The sequence below is a fragment of the Macaca nemestrina genome, chromosome 8 (genome assembly GCF_043159975.1).
Source record: "Macaca nemestrina isolate mMacNem1 chromosome 8, mMacNem.hap1, whole genome shotgun sequence".
Lineage (NCBI taxonomy): Eukaryota > Metazoa > Chordata > Mammalia > Primates > Cercopithecidae > Macaca > Macaca nemestrina.
Window position 1 is genome coordinate 37,460,781 of NC_092132.1, and position 14,477 is coordinate 37,475,257.

Genomic DNA, 14,477 nt, shown 5'->3' on the forward strand with positions numbered 1-14,477 from the left:
GATATTTTGTGGAAGGAACTAATACTTTCTTTCAATTTTCTGTCCTTAAGGAGCATTATGATCTATCCCCTGAGAATGAGCGATCCGATGCACTTTTTAAACAATGTAAACCACAGTTTCTGGTTTAATGAGAGATTACTTTTCACATTGCGTTCCATGTCAGCACAGATGCCATGATTTCATGTTCTAAAGTTAGTCCTGCAATTACTGTTTTTGATTGCTCTTAGAAAAATGCACACAAAGAATACAGTGACTCAGCGAAGGGTGTTGCCAGTGGGTTGTAGTTTTTAGGTTTCAGATATGATGGAATTGCACAAAGAATGTACAACTTGGTGTTGCATTTTTTCTACTCCCCATGCCTTTCTTTCCACACATTGCCACCAGCACCAAGCGTGCCCAGCCTCCTTTCCAAGACATTGAAAAGAGTCTGGAAAGCACAGTATACAAGTAAATTGTAAAAACTCCATTCCAAGAGCTACTTTTTAATAAGAAGTTCTCAGTTCTCTTGTCATCACAAAGACTTGTAAGGCTATACTTTAAAAAGATAATTCAGTGACTCCAAAGAGGTCTACTGTTGAAAATAAATTGATGCCCATGTGGCACCTCAGACTCTGGGGTAATTGAATATTTTTATTCCAAATATGTGAGAGGACACTCTGACTTGAAAAAGACGTGGCACCTGCCTCTCAGGCATGCTTATCTTCCACGGAGGGATGAACGCAGGTTATAGAGAAGATTAGTGGCTGAAGGTAGAACCTGAGAGGCCAGTTAGATATTCTTACAGTGATCCAGGCGCAAGTTAATTAGCAGCTGGACTGGGGTCATGGCATTGGGCACCAATAAGAGATGCTGGAAAGCTTTAGAAATGTCTGCTCACATTGATGACATACAGGACCTTGGAGATGAAAGAAGGTGGTGGTGATCAATACTTTTTTGCTGCAGTATACAATAAGAAATGCTAGACTGGGCGCAATGGCTCACACTTGTACCCTCAACACTTTGGGATGCTGAGGTGGGTGAATTGCTTGAGGCCAGGAGTTCGTGACCAGCTTGGGTAACATAGTGAGACCCTGTATCTTCAACAAATTTTAAAAATTAGCTAGACATGGTGGTATACTCCTATAGTCCTAGCTACTCTGGAAGCTGAGGCAGGAGGATTGTTTGAGCCCAGGAGTTTGAGGCTGCAGTGATCTATGATGACACTACTGTACTTCAGCCTGGGTGACGGAGTGAGGCCCTGCCTCTTAAAAAATGAAAAAGGAAAAAAAAACCCTGCTTATGATGCTTCTGAAAAGAGACAGCAGGTTGGTAGTGGGAGGCTGATTTTTATTTATTCTAATATCTTAATTTTGAAATAATTGATAAGGGGAAATATTCACTATGTATCTAGGGTATGTGGCTAGGACACAAAATAGAAACTGGAATTATGGATTTGGAAGATAAGTAAAGCTATTTATCCATTTATTCATTTATATAACTACATTAATGTACCAGAAACTGTATTAAGGTGACAGAGATAAAAATTTAAGAGTGTTTGCTCTGAAGGAGTTCATCATTTAGTGAGAACAAAGATGAATGAATGGATCCTTGGATAGACAATCTGAGAACTATATGTGTTATTAAATGCTTATGTATAGTGATTTCTAAATCTGGCAGATTCAATAGATGTTTTTTTTTTCTGAAACTTCTTTTCCTCTGCTTTCCTTTTCCATTCTTGTTTTCCTATTCTATTATTTTTCTTTATAAATTTCTTAACTTTATAGTAGGACAAGTGTGCAAGATGTTATACCGAAGTTGTTGAATTTAAGGGCAGGATAGGGTCAGAGCTTGTATTTGGTCTGTATGCCTGTGGTCCAGCCATAGCTGTAGCTATGGCTACAACCTGTACAAGCTGTGTGATGACTACCTTCCTTCCCCCTGTCCCCTACTCTTCCCTGCCAATCTAAGCCACCACTGTAGCTGGTGGGACAACTAATTGTGTTACAGGTAAGGTGCGGGGCATCAATCCTATTCTATTCCTCTTCTTTTTTTTCCCTCTTCTTTTCCACTTGTGCTAGAAATGGAGAAAGCTAGTCACTATATCCAAAACATTGCAAATAACCTCTGCAGATTGATGTATCTCCTGTTCAAGGTCATTTTCTTTCCTCCTTCACTTACAGAGAGAAACAAATTGGAAACAAAGTTCACTAACCAAAACTTCAAACTTTAACATTCCCAGTATCAGTAAACATTGTTTTTAATCTATTCATTTGTGGTTGATATTAAATGTTCAGTGTATGAAGTTATGGCCTTTTACTGTTTTTTTTTAATGTAATCTCATTCAGGTGATACTTAATACTTACATTTATCTTATCTTACAAGAGCTTTTGCAAATGTAAAGCTTTAGTCTTTTAAAAAATGAATTGACAATCTACTTTGTGAGTTTTTCAAAGTGCATGGGATGTGTAGTATTTTTAATGATCAGTAATAAACATTACAATTTTTTAAAAAGTTGGTAGCATAATAAGGCCATTTAGTTACACCACAAGAAAGGAAAACTCATAATGGACTCCATCTGTTTACTCTTACAACTTCCTGAGTCATGTTTTCTGCACCGTGTAATGGTTATCCATTAGTGATGCAAGATCTTTGGGATCTTTTAAGTACCCTCTTTATAGCCACTATTTGAAGGAAGATTAATCTGGTAGTATGTTCAAGCCTATAACACCATGATTTATAAATAGACTGGTTCAAATTATGCTTGTTTCAGTTTAGAAATGTAACTTACATGCATATCCTGTGAGACATAAGAATAATTTAACAATGGAATTGATTGAACCTGAACAAAATCAATCAATGGGAGATAATTTCTCTCCCTGGTTGTATGAAGTAGTCATCTTGATCCTTAAAGAATATTAATCCAGTAGTATAATCATCAGTGGCAAAATATTTGCCATTTTTTCAGGGACCTTGGACAGCCTCCAGTGATTTCCATTAATGTGAAATATGCTCGATAAAATGTAACCTATTTTAATACTATACCTTCTGAAGGAAGCAAACTTAGTCGTTAACAGAAATGTGAGAAAAGGAACAATTTCATAAAATGGAATGGCTTTTCTTATGAGTTTTAATTGGGCTTTCTTAGAGTTCTTATTTTCTTCAACTGGCTGGATTAGGAGTCCCTCCCTCCACCCCTGGACCCACTGACTTCCCATAGATGCTTAGATACACGTTTATCATAGCACTTACCCAGCATTTTGGTTTTATTTTCATAAGAATCCTAAGTGAGTAGGGCATATTTAACCCAGCAGATTAAAGGATGGTGTGTGTTCTACCTCTAGTTAATTTCCCCAGTAATTTCTGGGCATCACATGCAGTCACCACATGGCAGTCATTATGGCTTTCCTCCCTTGCTTGGGCACCCACTTGTCAATGTCTGTGGCGCATGAAGTCATTTAGGGGAGCCCCATCATGGCCACTGCTTGTACATTACAGATACCAGGCAGGCAAGACCAGAGTCTAGCTTCAGAAATGTCTCAAGTCACTAATGCCAGGGTCATGCTGGCTTCCAGTTAGAGTCAGAGACACTGGCACCCTCCCAAACTTGAAGCTGTAGTTTGGGTCACAGGAATGAATACTGCTTGGGTTTCTCCAGCAGAGTGTGTCCTCAACCAGCTCATCCAGCTGCAGTTTCTCACCCTCCTAGACTGGAACTGAAATCAAATCCAGAGGGCCTGGCTAACATCATATGCCTAGCTGTCTTTTGTTTTTTGTTTTGTTTTGTTTTTTTCCCATCTATCCCAGGACCCTACTTTCAAAACTTCTCTCTACAACCCAGGTACCAAACAAAATTGACATGGAGCTGAGACGAAGGGAGAGGGTCATTTCTGTTATTTAAAAAAAACGTTTGAACTCTAGATGTTCAAATTTAGATAAGTTTTAAATACATGCTTGTGTTCCTCACTAGATCCTGAACTTTACAAGGACAAGAACTATCTTTATCTTTGATCCCTGGCACTTAATACAATGTTCAGAGTCAAAATTAATTGAAGGAAGAATTATTGCAATGTCTCAGTCAGACTTAATAGTTTTCACAACTCATTTCAAGCTGTAATAACTCCTGTCAGTACCCTCTTCTTCTCGTCCACTAAAGAATATTAAAGAATACAAATATTAAATTTGTAAATATTCTTATTGCTCAAGTTCTATTTCAGGACTCCTTTTAGTGGAAAAAATGTTTGGTGCATCTTTTGTTTCCCTTGAGTCGTCATTGTTCTTGGGAATGCTGTGATAAATGTTGTCTAGCAGATTCTTTGCAGTGTAAGAGCTTTGTGGTAGGTGATGCTTCCTGGGCCTCCAAATTTGTAGCAAATTAAAAATGATTTTTGTGGGCTTTCTCCCCCACTCATCTAGGTGTGGAATCTATGAGTAGAGCATGTCTTAGCTGTTGATTTTGTATGTCTACAGGAATTTACTTTCAAAAATATTAATTTGCATTTTGCTATGGTATTTAAATCGATAACAGCCACTTATGTGCTAGGTGTTAGTAATAAACAGCATCTAACCATAACCCTTGCAGCAATCCTGAGAAGGGGGTTGGTGTAAAGGGCCAGAGAGGAAATATTTTAGGCTTTGAAGATCATGTGATCTCTGTGGCAACTCCTCATTTCTGCCACTGTAGTGCAAAAGCAGACACAAACAATATGTAAAGGAATAGGTATGGCTGTATTCAGATAGCAACATTTTACTTAAAAATATATGGTGGGCTGGATTCGGCTGGTTGATTGTAGTTTGCTAATCCCTGATATCGGCACACACACACACACACAAAAAAGGACTCATGTTAAGAGTTACCCAAGTTTACCCTCCTCTAGTAAGTACCAGCAGTAGAATTTGAACTGACTTCACGTCATGATTAAAAAAAATCAGTAAGATATTTATATTTGTTCACTCAGTTATTAATGTTTGGTGCCTGCAAGGCCCTGTACAATGTGCTATGAAAGTGAGACAGGCCAAGTTTACAGCTTCCTATAGTTTACAGGAAGAGGTAGTCAATGAACAGCATTCCTCTTACTTGTCCAAGTTATGAAGGATGACAAGGCATCATGATTTCCAGATGACAAATGAACAGTTTTCTTACCTGTAAAGTTGGTAATAGAGAACATACTACAACAAATGAGACAGGCTGGTCCAGTTAGGCACAGACAGTGTAGATGACCCACAGGGCTCCACATGGAGGCCAGCTTCTGTAACACTTCAGAAATGGCAAGCAAATTCCAAAGAAGGATGGAGAGAGCTGCTGGTCTACCATGTTCCAAAATTTGTTCCTTGTTCCAAATTTCCCAGATAGAGAACTCTCCTCCCCTTTGGAAACATCAGTGAGAGGGAGGAGAATGTGAATAATATGTGAACAGGTGTCTACTCCCCATTAAGGAAAGATCAGGAGTGGGGAGAAAGTGTCCTGCCTCCTCCTGTGCGATGTAGAGCAAGCAGTAGAAGGGAGAGAATACTTTGAGAATTCTCCCAAAGAATACTTTGGGATTTACAGTAAAGAGAAATTACTTCCAGGATTGGAGAAAAGGAAGCAATTGACAGAGAAGTTGGCATTTGGACACATTCTTGAACAATCTTCACTTGGATGTGTGAGGCGAGGGGGGTAAGGTAAGCCAGAGAAAGGAAATGTCAGAAGCACAGAGCAGTTTAGGGGGGTCAAGAAGGTCAGTTGCTAGGTCAGAGTTAAGGTGACCAAATGTCCTGATTTGCCTAAGACTCTAGGTATCAGTAGTGAAGATCTCACATTGTGGGAACCCCCCAGTCCTGGGTGAACCAGATGGTTGGTCTCTTGAGTGTCAGCCTAAGAACTTGGAACTCCCATTCGTTGAGTGGTAGAATATGTAGAATGGCTTCATGTAGGGCTGGTCAAAATTACCACACCCTGAACTTCTTGATATCGTTACTTCCCGGGGTGAGTCACTAGGCTGGGAATGAAAGGTGAGAGGCCAAAAGCTGTTAATCGACATTGGGAATCATTGAAGGTTTTTGAAATGTATGAAGGTTACATTGACTCTTAGAGTATGGAAATGTATAGAAAGAAACTCGGAAACTGTTTAATATAAAACCAGAGGAAAACATATTAGGGTGAAATAAAATATTGAGATGTATTCTTTTTGATAAAGATGAAATATTAATTATCATGAATCACTTTTTATTTTCCCATCAGGCTCTGAAAAAGAGTTATTTAGAATTCAATCCCCAAAACTATCCTGGTATGTTCATTCTAGTGGATACTGTTGGTTTGGAATGAATAGTTGTATAATTGAACTTTTTTAAAAAAAATATAAACACTTTGCTCTTGTATTTTCCCAAATAAAAATGCTTTGGTAATAAAGAATGCATTTCTAGTAAGTTTCTTGAATTTTTACTTAAGGATTGTTTTCATTATCATTATTGTATGTTACACCTGAATCTGATCATTGTACCAGATAGATACTTCATTTGGAAAAGCCTACCAAGTAAAGCTTGTATGCTGGCTTGTTATTGGCACCGAACTAATAGACAGGATGAACCAGATATAGCAGTTTAAGCATCTAGACAATGTCTTTCATTAAATAACTACTTGTTAATGAGTTAATCAGTTGGATCAATCTAACTACTGAGAATCCGAAGAGGAAAATGTGACATGTTTGAGCATGTTTGTCTTTTAAATGATGAGCTTTATTATTTAAGAAATATCAGAAGTTGAACTTAGGTAATCAGAAGTTTTATGTAACATAGAAATGATGTAGAAATCTGATGATTTGAAAAAACCAGGAGCAGTTTCACAAAACTACTTCATATTAATTGCTATAGATTCCTAAAGGAAATTTTGTCCATTATTTTGAAATGGATTGGTTGGTTATTGCTTTTCCTGCATATACTTGGATTGACTATATTGTTTAATTTTTTACTTTGAAATAACTTCAGACTTTACAGAGAAGTTAAATTATGCACATAATTCTTGCATGCCATTTATCCAGATTCCTTAATTGTTAGTTTTTTTTGTTTGTTTGTTTTTTGTTTTTTGAGATGGAGTCTTGCTCTGTCACATAAGGCTGGAGTGCCGTGGCATTATCTCGGCTCACTGCAACCTCCATCTGCTGGGTTCAAGCGATTCTCCTGACTCAGTCTCACAAGTAGCTGGGAGGCGCCTGTCACCATGCCTGGCTAAGTTTTGTATTTTTAGTAGACATGGGGTTTCAACATATTGGCCAGACTGATCTCAAACTCCTGACCTCAGTTTATCCGCCCGCCTCAGCCTCCCAAAGTACTGGGATTAAAGGCATGAGCCACCGCTCTTGGCCTTGTTAGTATTTTACTACACTTTATACTTGCTGTATTATCTATTTCTCTATTTTTTCTGAAATTTTATAAGTTGGAGACATGATTCTCAGTATCAGTGCGTATTTCCTAAAAACAAAAAGGACCTCATTTATAACCACAATGAATTCATTAAAATAAGGAAACTAGCACTGATACAATACTGTCATCTAGTCTAGATAACATTCACATTTTGCCAATTGCACCTCTGTTTTTTGTAGTACAAGAAAAAAATTGTTTTAGGTCTAATTCAAGATCATAGATTGCATTTAGTGGTCATACTTTATTCTTCTTTAATTTGGACCAATTCTTCAGCCATTCTTTGTCTTTTTATGACCTTGACATTTGAAGAATCCTGGCCAGTTATTTCTGTACAGTATTCCTCAACTTGGATTTGTCTGCTGTTTCTTCATGATTTGATTGAAGTTCTGTGTTTTTGCCAGGGATACAACAAACACGCTATTGTGTTCTTTTCAGTGCCTCATAACAGGAAGCGCATTCTAGTGATATTAACTTTGATCACTATGTTAAGGTTTCTTGTTTGTAAAGTTACTAGATTTCCCTGTGGAATAAGTATCTTGTGGGAGATACTTTGATATGATATAAAATCTTGTTTCTCATTGTATATTTACTCAGTGGTTTTAGCTAGTACCTGAAATAATTATTACTGTAATGATTGCCAAGTGGTGGTCTTCTAATTTCTCATTAATTTTATTAACTGGAATTCTGCAAGGAAGAGTTTTTGACCAGGTGTGGTGGCTCACATCTGTAACTCCACCACCTTGGGAGGCTGAAGTGGAAGGATTGCTTGAGCCCAGGAATTTGAGACCAGCCTGGGCAACATAGTAAGACCCTCTTTCTTAAAAAATCAGCCAACTGTGGTGGGGTGCATCCATAGTCCCAGCTACTTGGGAAGCTGAGGTGGGAGGATTGCTTGAGCCCAGGAGGTTGAGGTTGCAGTGAGCTTGTGATTATGCCACTGTACTCCAGCTGGAGGGACGGAATGAGATATGTCTCAAAGAATAAAAAAATCAGGAAGAGCTTTTCCTTGTCCTTATTATTTATAGCAGTATAGATTCATGGTTTGTTTTATTCAATAGATTATAATCTCTTACTGTCATTTATTCTGTTGCTCACATTGTCCCAGGATGGACATGGACACTTGGACCTCCTTTAAACTTCTGTTTGACGTGTTCCATCATTTTTTGAACACTTTGGTTTTCTCTGGCACAATATGTTTTAGGTGGATTTTTACATTCTCTGACCTAGCCTTGGAATAAGCATTTCTCCAAGGAGCTCCTTTTAGTTGAGAATAGTATTTAGAAAACAAAACTTGGTTGCTGGATATGCTTATTACTATTGGGGTGTTATTACTTCTATGCCTTCTCAGCAAACAGAGCTAGGAAGTATAAGTGTGTATATGTATGTTTGCGTGCATGTGTGTGTGTGTATACACATTTATACATATATACACTTATAAATTTGTTTCTGTTTTTATTCCATTTTTGAGTTGCTTCTTCCCTATCCTTGCTTTTTTGAGACAGGGTCTTGTCGCCCAGACTGGAGTACAGTGGCATGATACTGGCTCACTGCTCCTCTGCCTCCTGGGCTCAAGCAGTCTTCCTACCTCAGCCCCCCAAGAAGCTGGAACTACAGGTGTGTGCCACCACACCTGGCTAATTTTTGTGTTTTTAGTAGAGACGGTGTTTTTGCATGTCACACAAGCTGGTCTCAAACTTCCAGACTCAAGCAATCCACCCACCTTGGCCTCCCAAAGTGCTGGGATTACAGGTGTGAGCCATCATGCCCAGCCTATCCTTGTTGTGTTTATAATGTGTTGAGTACGTAAAATATTAACATGATTCTGAAGATCAGAACAATAGAAAGAGGTGTGTGTGCTTCCCATACCCCATCCCTTCTACTCTGTTCACATTTGCGTATCTCTCACTCTGTTTCCACCTGTCCACTGTAGGTAACCAATTTCTTTTGTTTCTTGTTTATTCATCTTAGATATCTTTTTGTACAAATCAATAGATGTGTATATTTTATTTCCCTTTGGTTCTGCTATCAAAGGTAACATACATTAGATACTCATTTGTACTGAGTTTTTTTTTTTTTTTTTTTTTACTTAATAGTATATGTTGGAAATAACCCCACATCAGTTTGTAGATTTTCCTTATTACTTTTTAGTGGCTTTGGTTGCAGTGTACTACGCTGCATGGAAGTACTACAGCTTATCTAATTACTCTCCTGCATATGGGCATTTAGGTTGCTTCTAGTAGTTTGCAGGTGCAGACTGCAAAGAATAACTTTGTACCAAGTGTGTTTTCAGGTTAATATTTTTATTTCATTGAAGCAACTCAATTCAACTTTTTTTCAAGCTGTCATTGAAGAGAATTAGAGTTATATATATGTCAGCTTGTTTTTTTATTTCTTTGGAAGTACCCTCTTTTATTTCTTTTGAATACCTTTGGAATAAAATTGTCAAATTCCCCTACTTCTAAATACAGGGACACACCATATTTGGACAACACACCATGAAATTTTAGTAATTTAATTCATGTTTAATGTGTGGTCAAAAGAGCCCTTATGCTTCCTGGCTTTTTATTATCTTAGGTAATCTGAGTGGCTTCTAACGAGAGGTTCTAAAAGAATTTGGGTAACTGGTTTTATAGCTGTAATTGAGACACAACTCTGCATAACTCCTTCCATCCACCACTTCCTCCTCCCCATACAGGATACAGGCCTTAAAGAACACAAGTCTGGCCATCTACTTCTCCAAATTAATACTTGTGCTTTTATTGTCAGTAGCCTTAGAGACAATGTATTTCCCAAACACTTGTTTGTCTAATATCTATTACCTGTGGCCATAACAGAGTGTCCTATTTATGAATAGAGCCATATATATTATAGATTTACAAATAAAGATATTTACAGAGCTGCTCTGCAACACCTTCAGTAACCCCACTTTTCTATTCAACTCTCACTACCTAAGAGGAAGCCAATCTTAAGTTTATTTTTACATCCTTTCTCTTGTGTTCACATTCTGCTGGTTTATTAACTCTGAATTGAAAATCAAAGCCTATCATTTTAGTTCAGATGCCATGTGTTGTGCTTTATCTGATCCTCATGCACTTGAACTCGGGTTTCCTTGACAAAGACTCCCTTGTTTCTAGGTGGATTGACTTTAACCAGAAGCTGGTGCTTTCTAAGCTCTGTATTTGAATGGGTTCTGGGAGTAATGTGGCATGCTCCTCAGGGATGCTTAAATACTGGGACATTTTTCTCAATGTGGAATTTCCTGAATTTGATTAAAGTGATACAATTTTATTCCCTCAAATAACTATGAAGAGAGATTGTTCTTAGTATTTCTGAAGAGTAAACTAATAGCAGTATGAATGCTAAAGGAGTTTAATTTGAAAACTTGATTGAGTCATTTTATTATAAGAAATCAATCAATGAATCTCCCTCCATCCTTTCATCTCTCTTCATTCTCATTTTAGTTACACTTGTAATACATAAATATATCCTCAGGTGTGTGGGGCGGGGAGAATAAAAAGCATCTCTCTTGTGTCCCTTTTATTTCCCTTCTCCAGATGCAACGACTGTTTTTTGTTTTTGTTTTTGTTTTTGAGATACAGTTTTGCTATTGTTGCCCAGGCTGGAGTGCAATGGTGCAATCTCAGCTCACAGCAACCTCTGCCTCCTGGGTTCAAGTGATTCTCCTGCCTCAGCCTCCTGAGTAGCTGAGATTACAGGCATGCGCCACCGTGCCCGGCTAATTTTGTATTTTTAGTAGAGATGGGGTTTCTCCATGTTGGTCAGGTTGGTCTGGAACTCCCAACCTCAGGTGATCCGCCCACCTCAGTCTCCCAAAGTGCTGGGATTACAGGCATGAGCCACCACGCCCCATACAACTACTGTGTTTTTAAACTTATTGTTTGTATTTAAGATGTTCAACATGTCTTGATATATAAATACAGAGTAAAATGATTACCCAAACAGATTTACATATCCATCACTTTCCATAGTTATGTGTATTAAGGGCAATGAGAATATAAATTTCTGGTATTTTCTTGTGTTTATACCTATACGCACATATAAACTCTCATACATGTTTGGGGACTTGGGGATTAAGGGGAAATGTTTTTCTTCTCCAGAGGCAAGGTTGACGACTTTAAGAAAATTATGCCTAAATTTTGGTGCTACTATCAGAAAGGGGAGAATAGCCACTCCTTCTGTTGTTGGAAATCTGCTTAGACAATGTAACTGTTGCTCTCTCTCTCTCTGCTATTTGAAGAAGAGAAAGGAGACGTTATGAGGTGGGGACTGCCTCTGGAAGGTACTAAAGATGGAGCGTGGCTGTTTGACTACAGGGTGGGTGAGATTGGGGTTATGGTCTTGATTGGACTTTTGTAGCATGGTGTGGGGAGGTGACCACCTAAAGCACATAGTGGAGGGATAAAGTGTCAGTACTGCCAGCTGTGGGTTAGCTAGAAGATGTGGTGGGAGTTTTGTTAATGGTCAGCCAAGGCCTATGGAAGTCATCATGGATGGCAGTTCCTCTCTCCTTTCTGATGATAGAAGTGATGAAGCCATCACTTTTTCTTTCTTTTTTTAAATTATATTTTAAGTTCTGGGATACATGTGCAGAGTGTACAGGTTTGTTACATAGGTATACATGTGCCATGGTGGTTTGCTGCACCCATCAGCTTGTCATCTAGGTTTTAAGCCCCACATGCATTAGGTATTTCTTGTAATGCTATCCCTCCCCTTGCCCCCAAACCACCCCTGCCCCGCGCCCCCGCCCCTGACAGGCACTGGTGTGTGATGCTCCCCTCCCTGTGTCCATGTGTTCTCATCACTCAACTCCCACTTATGACATCATTTTTTCTTTCTTAGCCCATTGGCAATGAGACTATTAGGGCCACCAAGGAGAGGGTTAAGTCCTCACCTTTTAGGTGGAAGATATGCCCCCTTTTTTTCCCTCTAGCACACTGGAGGGTATTAGCACATCCCTTCAATCCCCATGTTCCTCAGGCTGTTTGGAATTAGACATTTCCCACCTGTGTTGCCAAGAGGAGAGGTTTTGCATTCAATTTACATTGATGCTTCAAACTGAAAAGGAATGGGCCTCAAGTATGCAGGAAGGACTACTATATTAAATTCCTACTTGCTTTCATTTATAGAATCTGCTCATTCTACTTAGGTCACTGATACCCATCTGGGAAGTGGGGCCTCAGTGTAGCAAAAGGGAAAAGGTTTTGAGAAAAAAGTTCATTTATTTACATATCCCAGTGAGTCAGACTGTCTGAGTAAATTAGTTAATGGTTTGTTTGGCAGAGTATACTTGATTTGCCTTTCAAGTCAATGACTTATATAACATAAGATTGTTCAAAATGGTTGAGACCAAGCTTTAGGGATTTTTTTCTTTATTAATGTTGCACTAAATTGGGAATATTCTGCATAAATATCTTAAGTTAGACTGTATGTTCTTGGAGACCAGGAACCTTATTTTATTTTCTAAGGAGCCAAGTAAAAGTATGTGCTAAAACTTGCTAATTGAAAGGAACTTTATTTTAGCAATATGTTCTTGCACAGTAGCAAATGTCTATACTTGACGCTGAGTACTGAAGTGGACTCTGGGCACATGAAAATGTATGGGAGATGATATCTTACGGTCTACTGGGGAAGACATACATATAGCTGGGTAATTTTATAATGTAAAATATAGAAATAGAAGACTCCAGCATGCCTCAGAGTGATACTATGGTGGCCCTTAGCTCTTAAAAGTGATTAGAGTATCAGGGAAGGCTTCCTGGAGGAGACTGCATGTTCCTTTTTAGGTTAGGGAAATGTATATCATTTTAATACTTATTATTGTGTTCCTAATGTGTAGGACATAGCAAGTAATCATAAATGTTTGTAAATGAATAAACAAATGTAAGAAAAAGAGCTTCAAATGAGTCTTGAATTGTGAGGAAAAACTAAAAACATAAGAACATTGCGGGTAAAGGTATTCTAGGCATGAATAGTGATGAGCAGAAACAAACTCAAGTTTGAGGCTGCTGTTATGTGCACAGATGAGACATAGCTTAGACTTGAGACTAGACTTTGTTCTTTAGGTAGTAGAGACCACAGTGGATTTTTAAAGAGCCAAAGCGATAGGATTTTATTTAATTTTTAAAAGAAATCCCAATGACAGTGTAGTGGAGAATGAATTAGATGGATGTGAGAGTTGGGAGCATGAAAGCATGTACATTGGTAGAGTTGCCCAAGTTCTGGAGTGAGAAATGTGATAAAAATGCAGAAGAAAGAATGGGGTGAAAGATGCTTTGGAGAATGAAGATTGATAAGAGCTGCTGACTGTGGTGAGGGGATGAGACTCTGAAATGGATGAAAAGTTTTTGTTGCCTGAGAGGTAAGAAGGCATCTCCTGGAGAGGGCTTCTGGAAAAGCTACTGTTTCTTCTTCTTTTTTTTAAAAATGTTTATGAACAAAATAGATCAACTGGTATACACCACATTCCTGTCTAGAATGCTCTGCAACAAATGCCTCCTAACCGCCAGAGGGTCTGGGAAAGCAGTTTTTTTTCTGTCAGGCATGTTGCTGCCCTGAAGAGAATTAGTCCTGAAGGAAGAGCAGCCACTAGTAATGTCTGACACAAAGTTACCTGTTAGTCTTGCTACTGCTAGTAGCACTAAACAAGAGCACAAAGTCTACCCTTTTAAAGAACATTTGGGAAAAACCATCATATGCCCATAAGGGACTACTGTATTTGTCAGAAAAATGTCACTATTATTTCTTTAAAAAGCACTCAATCAGCAGGTGCTTTGGCAGTTTCTAAGGCTGACTAGTGTTCTTGTCACACAGGTTAACAAAAAAAGGAAAAAAATAAAAAGGGAAGGGAGACAATTGTGGTCTTTCTCACCCAGCTTGATTTGAAGGCAAAGTTAAAAAAGAAAAACAAAAAAACAAACCGTTAAAGGAAAGTTTAAAAGCAGCATGAAAACATGTGACTGAGAATTGGCTCAGACTGAAAGGCTGAGAGAAACCCTCAAAGCAGAACGCCTACCTTGGAGAACGGGTCAGCTTTGCAGAAGATGAGATAAATATAGAAATGGGAAAGGGTTTTATGGGTC

The 14,477-nt window shown here is 38.4% G+C and overlaps 1 protein-coding gene across 7 annotated transcripts in view; it reads left to right on the forward strand.

Moving 5' to 3' along the window:
• LOC105475987 (R-spondin 2) overlaps positions 1-14,477 on the forward strand; it is a 168,649-nt gene that overhangs the window by 39,869 nt on the left and 114,303 nt on the right. The window contains exon 1 of one of the 7 annotated variants that reach the window (XM_011731533.3): positions 5,953-5,970. The exons of the other annotated variants lie outside the window; for them this stretch is intronic. Coding sequence (XP_011729835.2) covers positions 5,964-5,970 — 7 coding nt within the window. The 5' untranslated portion in view covers positions 5,953-5,963. Of the gene's footprint in view, positions 1-5,952; positions 5,971-14,477 lie in introns of those variants that run through there. 7 annotated transcript variants of the gene reach the window in all.